Source organism: Melozone crissalis, unplaced genomic scaffold, assembly GCF_028551555.1.
Source record: "Melozone crissalis strain CALT ecotype California unplaced genomic scaffold, PUWL_Pcris_2 ptg000027l_1, whole genome shotgun sequence".
NCBI classification, from domain to species: domain Eukaryota; kingdom Metazoa; phylum Chordata; class Aves; order Passeriformes; family Passerellidae; genus Melozone; species Melozone crissalis.
In genome coordinates, this window is record NW_026535805.1 from 68,183,298 (window position 1) to 68,196,519 (window position 13,222).

General features: G+C 33.3%; 1 protein-coding gene across 2 annotated transcripts in view; it reads right to left on the reverse strand.

Moving 5' to 3' along the window:
• Positions 1 to 13,222, reverse strand: part of CSMD1 (CUB and Sushi multiple domains 1) — a 1,069,501-nt gene that overhangs the window by 221,486 nt on the left and 834,793 nt on the right. For both annotated transcript variants that reach the window (XM_054280127.1, XM_054280126.1), the window contains exons 19-21: positions 9,470 to 9,586; positions 7,936 to 8,151; positions 4,595 to 4,783 (exon numbers count right to left, since the gene is read on the reverse strand). In XM_054280127.1, coding sequence (XP_054136102.1) covers positions 4,595 to 4,783; positions 7,936 to 8,151; positions 9,470 to 9,586 — 522 coding nt within the window. The remainder of the gene's footprint in view (positions 1 to 4,594; positions 4,784 to 7,935; positions 8,152 to 9,469; positions 9,587 to 13,222) is intronic.

The following is a 13,222-nucleotide window of genomic DNA, read 5'->3' on the forward strand; positions in this document are numbered from 1 at the left end:
TGAAATGTAAATGAAACTATAATAGAACTGTGTAATTATAGGTAGAGGAAAAAAGAGTTATTGCTGGAAGGAAAAAGGTGGTAAGAATATCCATCCTGAGATAGTTTTGTCTTCACAGTTATGAGATAAGTAAAAAGGAATATATTTTTAAAGGTTTATACAACATTTGCAATTATGGAAAGCAAATGGCATAACGGGAAAAAAATTATATGTGTAGAAGTAGTGTCAGCAATCCATCACAACCATAATAACTAACAAAATACATGTTTTTGAATGACTTTCTGGCAAACACTAGAATAATAATTAAAGCAATAATAACAACAAAATCACAAATAATACCACTAGATAAAATATAAACAAATGAAGGGAACAAAAGCTGTTTTCCGGTTGCTAATCTCAACTAGACTAAAGATAATCAGGAGGAACTTGTCTGTACTCCAGTAGCTTGTTTTTCACCAACACACATAATATAAACCCAGTAATTTTAAGTGATAAGCAAATCATCAAGCAGTAGATCTGGAAAATTAAACCATCACACGTTGTCACACACCAATTTTAGTAGCATACCAGATGATAAGGTTAACATCCTCACAGGTCACAAGTTATTTCAGAACAGTTAAAACCCAAATATTTACATCAATACTCTCAAATCAAAAGATATGGGCTAGTGACATTTCTTTTCAAGATCTTATGCATGTTTATCTTCCAGGTAGCCATGTGTCAGTATTACTAAAAAGATAGTTTTTAGCAATACTGGTATATGCTGTGCTCATGACTCAGTTTTGTGCATCGTGCAAAATAGAAAAGTAGCAGAGTTCCCCGAAATGTCACATTCCTCTTAGTTACGGTGAATTTTGAGGAGAGGGGTAAAAGAAATTACTGTGAATATCCATTGAGACAACATCTCTCAAATAACAGCTATATACAGTTAGACAGACTCTTTTTCATTCAAATTACTGTCTATGTCCTTTATACTGTGGGAAACTGCAGAAAAGCCTAACTGTAGCATATGCACCACAGTGAGTCACCAGTTCAGTAAAAATCGTGTGATAGTTCTCCCAAATGCAGTTACCATGTCTGGAAAGATGGGAAGCAGTACTCTTGTAAAAAGAGTAGAATGTGTCATCTGCAGTTGTCAGCTACTAGGACAATTGTCAGGGAGACTACCATTGTTATTTGAGTGTTTTGAGGAAGCTCTGAGAGGAAATGAGATTTTTTTATGGATGACCCCACTACCTTCCGATAAACAATTCAAGAATGAGAAACTCCCCGTGAGGAGATTGGCAGTTCCAGTTTTCCCACACTTGGTATAAAGAGGTGGAAGGACAGGATGTTCTTGAAAAGCTATATCATGTCAATGTAAACTGAAAATTCACTAGACAGGAAGGGGATTTTCTTCTATAGGAAAAGCACCCCTTTAAAGAAAAAAAAACAAAAAGAAAAACTTTAGTCTTCTGAGATGGGGAAAATTTGACACCACCTGGGGCAATGATATGTGTTCTTTAAACGGTGTAAAGGGAGTCAGCCTTAAGGGCCTGGATCTTCTGCACACTTTTCAACCATAAAGCTCTTTTCCCCAAATAGTAGCAAGTAGGTGGCTGTAGGCACAAAGTGCTTTCTAGTCAAGGGGCAGATCCATCTGGAGGACACATTTAGAAATGAGGTGATGACTCAAAGAGAAACCCTAGCTAGTCTCTTCAAAACTCTGGTGTCAGGTGGAATAGTATACAACAAATAGTATAAAACAACTTGAAGGGCGTAGCTGAGCTACACAAAATCATTCTAATTGAGAAGATAAAAGAGTGAATGATTGACACAAGGAAATAAGATTTACAAGTCCACCTGTTTATGAATATGAATCTGATTTTGCAGGTAGACTTGGTGGCGTATTTTGTTGTGAAAAGGAGAGTTCTTATTGCAGAAGAGGGTATCCTGCTTTATTCTGAGAGCCAACCAACTTCCAGGAAATCAGATAAAGAAATCCAGGGGAAGATCATCTACCTGCATAGCATGGAGAGAAGGACACTGAAAGTTATGATAATGTTGTTCATAAAGGACTCAAATTAGGAATGGCAGCCTCATGATGTTAGGCTAACAACACCTCCCAAGCTCTGCTTTTCCTTTGCCTGGAAAATAACTCTTTAAAGAAGATGAAAGGGTAGAAAGGCACAAATAGTTCTCTGATCAGGAAAAGCGCACAACAGTTTTGTTGTTAGATAACCCCAGAGGAAGGATTTTAAATTATTTACATGGATGGAGATGGGCAAGACTTTTGGAAACCCTGTTGGTTTATTGGATTTTTCAACAGCAGATGAAACTGAATACAACTTTTGTGATACAAATCAGCATGTGCTCATGTGAATGTTTACTTTATAGATTAAGTACAATTAAATTTGAAGGGCTTTCATCCTGAATGTGATTAAAAGTATGATGAAAGACTGTATTACCATATGTCATAGAAGGACTTGAAAATTCTTGTTGATGTGTATATATTGTGTATGAGAGTTTGGTAACTGTAGAAATGACAATTAGGAAGTAATAATCAAGAGACTACTGAACCCAGTAATGTACTGAATTGAGACTAGATTTAATTCCAAATGTAGATTCCAAATACAGCAGATTTCATGAACACCCATTGCTTTTCACTCTTCTGAGAAAGAAGTCTTTGTGTGAGCTCCTTTTAAGAGTAAGAGGATATCTTCACCCCTAATGTCTTAGGTGCCATGGCAACAAGAAAAGGGACTTCTGTAAACCCTCTTAGTGTTAAGAAAAAATCATTTCTTAAAGCAGCTATGAAGGGCACTGAGTATGCCTTTCCCCTGTTTCACTCAGCTGCCTAGCAAAGTTTCTTTCCTTGCATTTTCTTAGTTGCATTGTATATATCTTTGCCTTGCTACACTACAAGAGATCAAATTAAGACATAGGTTGAGTTAAAAGAGTTATTTAGATCATCTTATTTTAGAAAAGTGCCACTTGTCTATGCATATTTTATAAAAGGTTTTACTAATCAGTTAGAAGGTGGATCTCATACATGGATTGAGTGACATAAGTGTCTCAGGGTCAGTTGACAAATTTGCTAAAAACTAAAGAACAAATAGGAAATGTTGGTCTCTCTGTAAATAAATTCTATGTCAATGTGAATGGCAGACATATCACATATACATAAGATTAGATGTGTATCACTAAATTATGCTTGGGAGAACCTACAGGCAGAACATACATATCTGTGTCTGGCACAGTAAATGGTTACATTAGTCCTATCAATTCACAGCTAATTCAGTGGCTGATACTTCATTAAGCTAATTATTGATACTTTGATAATCCTTGTAACTTTTCAATGTGTCATTTACTTTATGAGGATAGCCAAGCCAGCATTTTCAAGATATCGGATATAAATCTCTTATTACTATAGATACTGTAGGAAAGGCTTTTTAAAAGTTAACAAAATTTACAAAAACATGCATCATATGTCTCTTTTCTTCAGCAAAAGATAAAAATATTTCTGCCAATGATTAAAATGTTATGATATCTGAAATAAACTAAACATGTTCGAGTGGAATCCAGAGAAACCCCTTAAAATAAAGAAACCCCAAACAACCCCCAAACCAAGCACCATATCCCAGGGCTGAAAATAGACTAGGATTTAAATCTAGAATTTCCAAATAAATTGCAAACTCCATATTATTTTGGTTTCTGTCTCATCTGTAACATCATTTTATCATGGAATAAATAACTCCATTTTAAAACAAAATTTGAGATCCTTTTTTTTTCCTATGTATCTTACATGCACAATGTAGATAACTTTTTCAGATATAAAGATCCATCTTTTAAAATAAATAAAAGAAAGAAGCTATAGCTGAATTTCTCCCTTCATTAAATAAAATCTTATTTAAAAACAAGAACCTTATTAAGGAAATCCATTTAGAGCTGTATGGAAGTATTTGACTTTTCAGAAGCTTTATTTCAATAGCAGCTGATGAAATTCACTTGACATGATGGAGATAAACCATCTCAGAAATACAGCAACTGCACAAATTTCATAATATAGAGTCCCAGAGCTTTTCCAATAAAAGAACTGTTCACTCGATTTGAATTCAGTTACTGATGTTTAAGAACCGCACAATAATTTTAATAAATAAAGTTTAAAAACATTGTGATGCAGTTTATAAACTGTAAAAATCCCAAAGGCTTAGAATTACAAGAACAACAACACAGTATGAAAAAAAAAAGACCCTTAAAACCAGCAGCAGGGCTCTAAAGCAGGGTATTTTCACCTAAAAGTCCTAAACATCATTTATCTACCCCAAAAGACAAAGTATGAAATTTATAACTTAACTGTGCCAAACATAAAGTTTAATAATTACTTTTACATTTTATACCACATGACATTTTGATCTTATTTGCTGGCATAATTCTAATTATTCCTCTGTATTTTTTGTTCGCTATATAAAAGAGACATGCATTACTTTACAGTTTTTACAGCTTGGGGATCAACTTTTTCAACCCAAGCACTTTGTCCCCTGCCCAGTATTCTGACACATGCCATGTGCTATTAAGGATTTGATGAATGAAATGAAAGCATGTGACCACCTACCCACACACCTTGGCAGAGGTGCACTCCACACACGCCGACCCCCTCCCAGGCACGTGAGCTTGTTAGCACCTTCCAGGCGATATCCGGGGAAACAGGAAAAGATCAAGGAATCTCCAACACCAAAATGAAAGCCGATTCGCCTACTGAAGGCAGGAACACCAGGATCATCACATGGCTCCAGATCATATTCTGCAGACAATAAAACATAATATGTTATTATCTGGACAAGTTGTCCACATGGAAAAAAGCAAACTTAGTAAATTGCTTGCATTGTGTGAGCAAGGAGCAGCTGGAAAACATGTATTTTAGAGCTGTGTTCTCTACTAAAACCCAATACTCTTTCTATAAGTCTATTATGCCTATATATACAGTAATTATGTATTTAATGTGTTCTACCCATACTACATCTATTTTTTTTTAATTTCAAGAGCTGTAATCAGCTTGTACTGTAAGTGGTTTACTATAATTTTGTTTAATTACTTCCTTTGTGTATAATTATAGTTTCTTTTAATCTGAACTTCCAAACAGCTTTACAAGTGAGCCTTACAGTTGAAAGAAATCATTATGTGATGAAGAAAATCTAATTAAAAAACAAACAAAAGGTTAGGTGAATGAAAGGCATATGAATACATTTTCAAAAAGTGTGCTTTTATAACTGCACATCAGGAATAATTCAGCAGGAGGAGTCAGAACAGACTAATGGGGAAAAAATCAAGGCTTTTACATAGGAAGCAAATCAAACTCAGAAAATATATGAGCCACCCATTTCCCCATCTCCAAAGAATATGCTGTGGAAGTATGACTTTTTTTATCCTGTTTTTCCATTTTTTTTTTTTCCTTAGATATCTATTACCAACTACTTTGAGAAAAGATGTTGAAAGAGAACAACTTAACATCTAATGGAAAAGGTTTGATTTGATATTCTTCAGAATATGATCCAAAAGACCTAAGAGATCCCTTCTGGCAACAGATAAGAAAAAATGTTTTCTAGAACTTGGAGGTCAGTGGAAAGTAGGGTGAAATCTTATTTAGAATAAGAGACTCCATTTAGTCAGGGAAGAAACTAAACCAAAGTTTGTGAGTGAATCTTTAAACAGCTGATAAATCAAATAAGAGGAATAAATAAATTCTTCCCTTTAGTAGCTGTCTTGTAGGAAAGTTCTGAATATTAGAGGCAATCTATAAACTACATCAGTTTCTGCTTGCAAATGTTGTAAGTTTAGAAAACACATGATTTACTACCTCTGCTCAGTACTGTGGGGGCTAAGCTAGACATGGAAATACCCTGTAGTGTACCTTTAGGCAGAGGGCGATTTTCATTACAAATTTCAATGTTTGATGACATTCAAAACAGGTGTTCCCACAAAACACTTCTTACTAAGAAGAAATATATTCTGGTTGTGTGAAAGTACCAAAACAGAATCAGCTATTTGTTTCATAAAGTTAATGTACCTCCTAATATTTCTCAAAATGTGTATTTAATATAAATGATGGCATATGCTGTCTCTGTATGTGGTAGCAGCAGTAGATAGGACATAAACCTTCAGTCATGTTCCAAAAGTTCCATGATCCATATCTTTTGTTACTGCACAGTTTTTCTCCTTGCATCCATAATATTTTGTGCATTTTTCTACAACTTGACTAGTGCTCTATTCTTTTTATTTAGTGATAAAAAGAATATCAGTGAAATAATTAATATTTGTATTTACATTTCAAACCAGTAAAACTGCTGACCGCTGCTTTGGTGAGTTCAAAGTCTCCAGAATGAATTTATTTTAGCATTTAATAGGAGTAAATCCAACACTATTGCTCTAATCAGTGAGGTAGTTTTTTCCTTTTTTAAATAAGCAAGCTAAATGAGATACATTACTCATAAATATCATGGCCATCTGTAAACATTGTCAATTCTCCACAAAACTTATTGGCTTTCAGTTCCTGAAAAATGATGTAGGAGAGTTGGATGAGAGTTGCTTATGTACTCCTTCCATAAAATATACATGTGCATGTGCATTTCAACCAGCACTTGATTCATTCATATGTGTCATGGGACAAGGGGAAGCTTCAGAAAGACCCTGCCTTAGCATCAGAACTTGGCAGTATCTTAAATTTAAGAACTCACTATGGTCCACAAGTTTTAATGATGGCAAATCAGGTCTATTTATAAGAATAATTATTTATTAAACAGACAGAGATAATACACCAAAGATCCTAATCAGAATTACTATGCAATATGAAACTAAAGAACTACTAGTGGATTACAGCCTAGCATAAAACTGAGCACTATATCAAAGTAGCTATAATTAAAGCTAGCAACAGTATTGTAATTTACCCCAAAAATGACAATAATGAACACAGATTTCTTCACCTAACCCCTGGGGAATAACTGTAAAATAAGCATCCCTACTCATGGGAGGAACTTCACACATTTTCAGGATCATGTATCGAGGATTTCTGCTTTGTAAAAGTTCGGTATGGCTTTTCTAGTTTGTCAGTGAGGTGTCTGTCAGTAAGAAATCCAGCTTACCTTCCAGATCTCACTTCAAAAGTGAGGCAGCTGGGAGATGCCAGAGCACTGGCCATTTTGGCTATGGTGCAAAAATAACTCACTACGAGACAGCTCATCCTGTTTGTCTGACCAGCTAATAAACAATAGATGAGCTCTTGTTGGGAGGTGAGATGCCCTGCTACATCTGTAATTCTACTTCCTAGTAATGGAGATAGGCAAAGAAAATTACTGAGAAACGTATATTAGATGTCATCTAGTTTTAGAAGACTGTAAATAAGAAGCAGAAACAAATGTTTCCCTTATCTTAAAGAGATAACTTGTAGAAACATCAATAGCTAATAAGTGTTTTATTTATATACACATTTTCCATTTCGAAATCAGTCTACAATTTAGAGTCCTTTGTGAATCTGAGTCAGCATACCACTGCTTTTTTAAAGTTTCTATACTTCAGAAAAAGTTAGTTCATTTTTTCTGAACCAGTACCTGCTATCTTTCTAATTTTTTCCCCTTAATTTTCTTCCAAATTTCTTTTTCAACAATTTTAATGCTTGTGTGAGAACAGGGCAAACGTATAACAGTCAAATCACCAACATTCTTCTTGATTCCTTTGCCCACCTTTTTAAACCTTAAACAGTTTTTTTATGATAGACTATACAATTCTGATAACAATTTTTTTTTAGGGTTTTTTGTTTGTTTTTGTTTTTTGTTTGTTTTTGTTTTTGTTTTTTTTTGTTTTTGTTTTTTACTTTATGGTGTTTCATAATATTTCTGTTATCTGCAAGGGAAATATCATCTGGAACAGTTTCAGGATATTTAGCAGAATGGAGTTCATTACCTGAAAATGTTATGTTGAAACCTTCATAAGAAATTGAAAAATCAGATATAAACCGAAGCTGTGCAGTAAAATTTCCAAAGAGGCCGGCTTTAATTGTAGGGGGTAAGACTGAGCCAGTTAATCTGGCTACTGGTTCTGTGAAGCTCCCATCTTCTGTGATGAGCAAATAGTCATGAGAGCTCTCAAGGTGAAAAGTATGAAAAACCAGCTGTACACCTTTAAAAGAATTAAAAAGGGAGGAAAGAAAAGCATTTAATAACAAGTTTTTCTATTCCTTCATATGTAGGTGACAGAGAAAGCAATTTTTATGTTACACAGAAATATTTTGAGAAAAAGTTAGAATCAAAACTGGAAATTCTGAAAATAATGTTTGCAGAAAGCACATGAGCTCAACTGAATAATATGTGCAATGAGGATGCTTGTTTAGCTCACTTTAAATCAATAGTTCCTATAAGAGAATTGATGGCATTCAGTGCTATTTTTATACAGCACTCTGAAAATTCAAATTTGTATTATTTAGGTGCTATTCATGTTCCTGTGATTCTCTTTTACCTATAATATCTTGATTTCATTGTTACCTTGGAGACGTACATTAATACTTGGCTGAAATTTTGTAGTTGTGTTTTATTTTTGCATTTCCTCCAACACAATTCTGGCTTTTAATTCTAAGCTTCAGGGAAGTTTCCAAATACAAGCACAAAGCATACAGAAGTTTTATGTACAATCATACATATACAGACTCCTATTTTCTGGAACTGATCATTTACCTGACATAATAACTGTTTGTTTTTTTTTTCATTTGCCAACTTCCAATTCAATAATGAAATAAATTTTGACTTACAGTTCAGTATTCAAATATAATAAATTTTCAAATACAATATGTATGATAAATTTAAAAATTTACTGCAGGGAACAACATTCTTCCTAGCACATTTACTCATATATTTTACATTTTCAATGTTTTATGAGTTCTAAACCAAAAAAAAGAAAACACAAACAAGTCTTTAAGAAGATTTTAAAAAGTAGAAACTTCCCATATATTTCTCAGTAAATTTTTTACTCAGATATTACTCTACTGTATATGTAACATAAAGATATATATGTTTTTGCTCTAATGGTTTAAGTCTGAAATCTTAGGTTACCAATACACAGGCCCAATCTGTTCCTGTATGCTCAATAATAGGAAAGAGCCATCAATAAGATCCTGACATCTTTGACTGAAAGAAATTTAGAGCTATTTAACCAGTAGCTATTTTTTCCCATTTTTTACCTATTTCATTCTTTCCCATTTTTCTGAGACTAAAACACACTGTCTCTGGCAACTTTAAAAATAATTCTTTCTTTGAAAAATAAACACAAACAGGAAATCCCAACTTTGAAGATACTTATTTTGGGAAGTTAAACTTCTTCCTCAAAGGAATGGCAGAAAGTGTTGGCTTAACTTATACTGGACATTTCCTTTTTTAGCTATGTGTGTCTGATTTTTTTTTTCCATACAAACATTACATATATGCAAACCATCTTAGATACTTACCCTTGCCATGGGACACTTCAATAGTCCACGTGCAGTTTAAAGAGTTTGGGTAAAAATCAGGGAAACCTGGAGAAAGAACAGTTCCACTCTTCCCATGAATATATCCACCACATAAAGCTTAAGAAGATAGGAAAAAAAAAAAAAAAAAAAAAAAAAAAAAAAAAAAAAAAAAAAAAGACAATCATACAAAAAGCCTTTCTTGTAAAAGAGTTTGAAAGAGTGGTGAAAGAGAGAGAAGGAGAAAGACAGAATTCATTTTTCACCTACACTTAAAATTAAAAACAGAGTAAAGGATTAAAATAAGAAGTTAATTAATCCAAAGCTGCAACATTCATTTTGACAACAATTTGTGTTCTCCTAAATTAGTCCTTGAAAAGGAGTTTATTTTTCGCATACAGTCTCTCTTGTTAGTTAGCAGAACACACACAAAAAAATTATTGCAAGTATCAATTCCTATTGAAGTAGTATATAAGAAATAAGAGAATATTTTGTGAAATAATACAAAAAATATCTTGCTGCTACATTTCTTTCACTAAATATTTTGAAAGGCATACATTCAACTGCATTTTTAACAAACAAAAATACTTCAGTAAAAAGCACATTTTTTCAAGTAAGTAAAAGTTTGATGATTACTGCAACACTCAGGGGAAAAAAGAAGTGTAACTGCCTCTTTTTCAAAAATTTAGATTGTCCCATCATAAGTAATTTATTTGGAATTGAATATTTTGGAAGACATGAGAACTATGCTAGAAAACATTTTATGCATGCTAGAATTTTCTAAACTAGGCTGTTCAAATTTGCATAGCAAATTAATTAATGTTTAAGATTTGCATTCTGAATTGCTCACAGATCTTATAAATACAGCATGACTGTGCTTTTCACTCATCTCTTGCTGTCCGGTTTTTATGCTGTTGTTTTTTGAAATTTTAATATACTAAATATTTAAACAATAATGCAATAAAACATTAAGATGCTTTTAGTCTTCTTCCTCACATAGAGTGATACACTTTGCCTTTAACTGGATGGAAAATATAAATGAAAAAATATTCAATAAGCTTGCAGTACCTTTATGTAGATGTGTGTATATATATACATATACTTGGTTTATAGCTTAAGTTCCTTTTTTTTTCATTTCTTATTAGACTAAGGTTTTTGTTAAAGTTTTTAATGTTTTTTGAATTTATGTAACTTTTATATATTCATAAGTAAGTAAAAGGAAAGGAAATGCTTCCAGCCTGGTTTTACCTGAATATAGTTATTTCTGCATACTAAATTCATATTTAAGTATGAATTAAAACACATTTGACTAAACCCACAGTAAATATATGGTTGACAACAATGCTTAATAATGAAGAACAGTGTTACGGATATCAGGTTTACAGTACCATAAAATGAACAATAATACATTCATTCAAAAAACCTTATCTTAGTCTGTAAACATCACAGAAGGAAGAAAATTATTTGACTGTGCAACATTACTTAAAGGATATACGAGATATTTAAAAAATCATTTCCCTATTTTAAACAAAATTTAAAATATGGAATTGATATGCTTTAATTTACCCGTCACTCAAAAATTATTTTCATGTTCCACCTTGGCATTAGCATATTTTGAGAATGACACATTACTTAGGGGGAACTTAAACCACCTTGTATTTGTATGCAGGTTTATTTCTTCTTTGTTGGCATGAAACAAAGCAACATGATTTTCCCTTGGGCATTATTCTGCTAAATTAATTTCTGAAGTAAAAATTTTGAGAACGTCAGTCCTCAAGAGATGAGTGCAAAATGCTCATTTCCACCTCAGTTAAATCTGTTACAATCAAAAAATCTGGGTTGCAACTTGTTGAGCCTCAAAAGGCAGATAGACTAACAGAATGATTATTTAATAGAGTGTGAGGTCTATGCCATGTTAGACTAGTTAATATAATGGCGTTTAATCTGTGAGGAGAAGAACAGACTGAATGCATGTTGAGCCCTTATGTGTTGCTTGCTTAGCGAATGTACTCCAGAAAGGCTTGACATTTTCTTGACATGCACTCACATGAAAGTGGGTGAAGGACCTGGGAAAAAAAATCTCTTTCAATGAGTGAAAATTAACTAGATCTTCTAAGAGATCAACATTCATATGCAAACAAAAGAGTTAAATATTGATATTTTAACTCAAAAATACATCTACACATTTTATTAAAAGTAAGTAGAAAAAGAAGAGAATACTATTCAAGCTTAATATTTCTTTGCATTTGTCAATCCATCACAGCAAAAAAAACAAGGAAAGAAATCCATAAAAACAATGAAAAAATTTAAAAATGCTTGTGTCTGTACTTGTAAAGGAGGAATGGGTTGTGGTGATTACAAGGTGAGTGAGTCTGAATGCTACATTACCTAACTTCTATAATAGTCTTTGGTGGTTTATATATTTTGAGAATGGGGCCAGAAGGCTGTAGTGAGTTAGAAGAAGACTAGTGCTCAGATTTAACAAAAAAGTTTAAAACAGAGTGAGAAACTGAAATACTTTGCTGAATCTAAGTTTGTCCTCTGACATTCCACTGTAATCAATGAAAACCTTGGATCTGAAAAGAAAGTTAGAAATACATTAATGTAAGTAATTCACTAAAGCAAGAGCCTTTCTTTGCCATTGTTCAGTGGTTTCTGTAAGAGGGATTTTGTAGCAACTATACAAGGATTCCATGAAGAATTTAGGTTGATTCAGTGGTTCACAGAAGCAGAACTTAGCCAAAAGATCCAATTACAAAAAAGAACACAGAAATATTTGGGAACACAGTTGTGCTGATGTATAGCTATTTTTCTTCTCAGTATGGGGCTGTGTTTTGGATTGGTGCTGAGCACAGGGATAATAATATAATGATGCTTTTGTTATTTCTGAGCAGGGTTTGCACAGAGCCAAGACTTTTTCTGCTTTTCATATGTCACACAGGTGAGGAAGTTGGGGGTGAGTGGGAGATTAGAAGGAGACACAGCAGGAACAGGTGACTGTAGCTAATCCAAAGAATACCCCACAGCATACGGCAGCAGGCTCAGTATATAAAATGGGGAGAAGGGAAAATGGAGCAGTTCAGATTGATGATATTTGTCATCTGCTCTTCTGGAGATGACTGAACACCTGCTGTCCTTGGGAACCAGTGAATAAATTCCATGGTTTGCTTTGCTTGTCTGCACAGATTTTGCTTTTCTTACTAAACTGTCTTTATCTCAACCCAGGAGTATTATCACTTTTTGCCTTCTGATTCTCTCCCTGATCCTGCTGGTGGGAATGAGAAAGTAGCAATGTGAGGCTTGGTTGTGGGCTGTGGTTAAACCATTAAGAAATTCAACATTTTAAAAAATGTTTCATGAAAGCTCTACACAGTTTCATACTTCATATCCACCAAAACAAGTATTAAACTAACCAAAGTTTCAAAGCAAAAGTATGTTAAGAAAATTAATTACATTGGCTAATCATGGTTTATCTGCTCTAGTACTAAGTATCCTAAATTTTAAACAATCATTTTGGCATGCAGTATTTAGAATTTAAAATATAAATTAATTTTATTGGCTTTGTGTTGAAAGTATTAGTTGTATGGCACCATTTTGATTCACAGTTGAACAATGGAACCCTCCAAGAATCTGAATTTTTCTATTTGTGAATATGTACCTGGATTTTTTTAGTATTTCACTAAAAACTGATACAGCGATGTAAAGCATGGCTTTTAATAACAATAAAGTAATTTTTTAAAAGTGTGTTTTTTACTG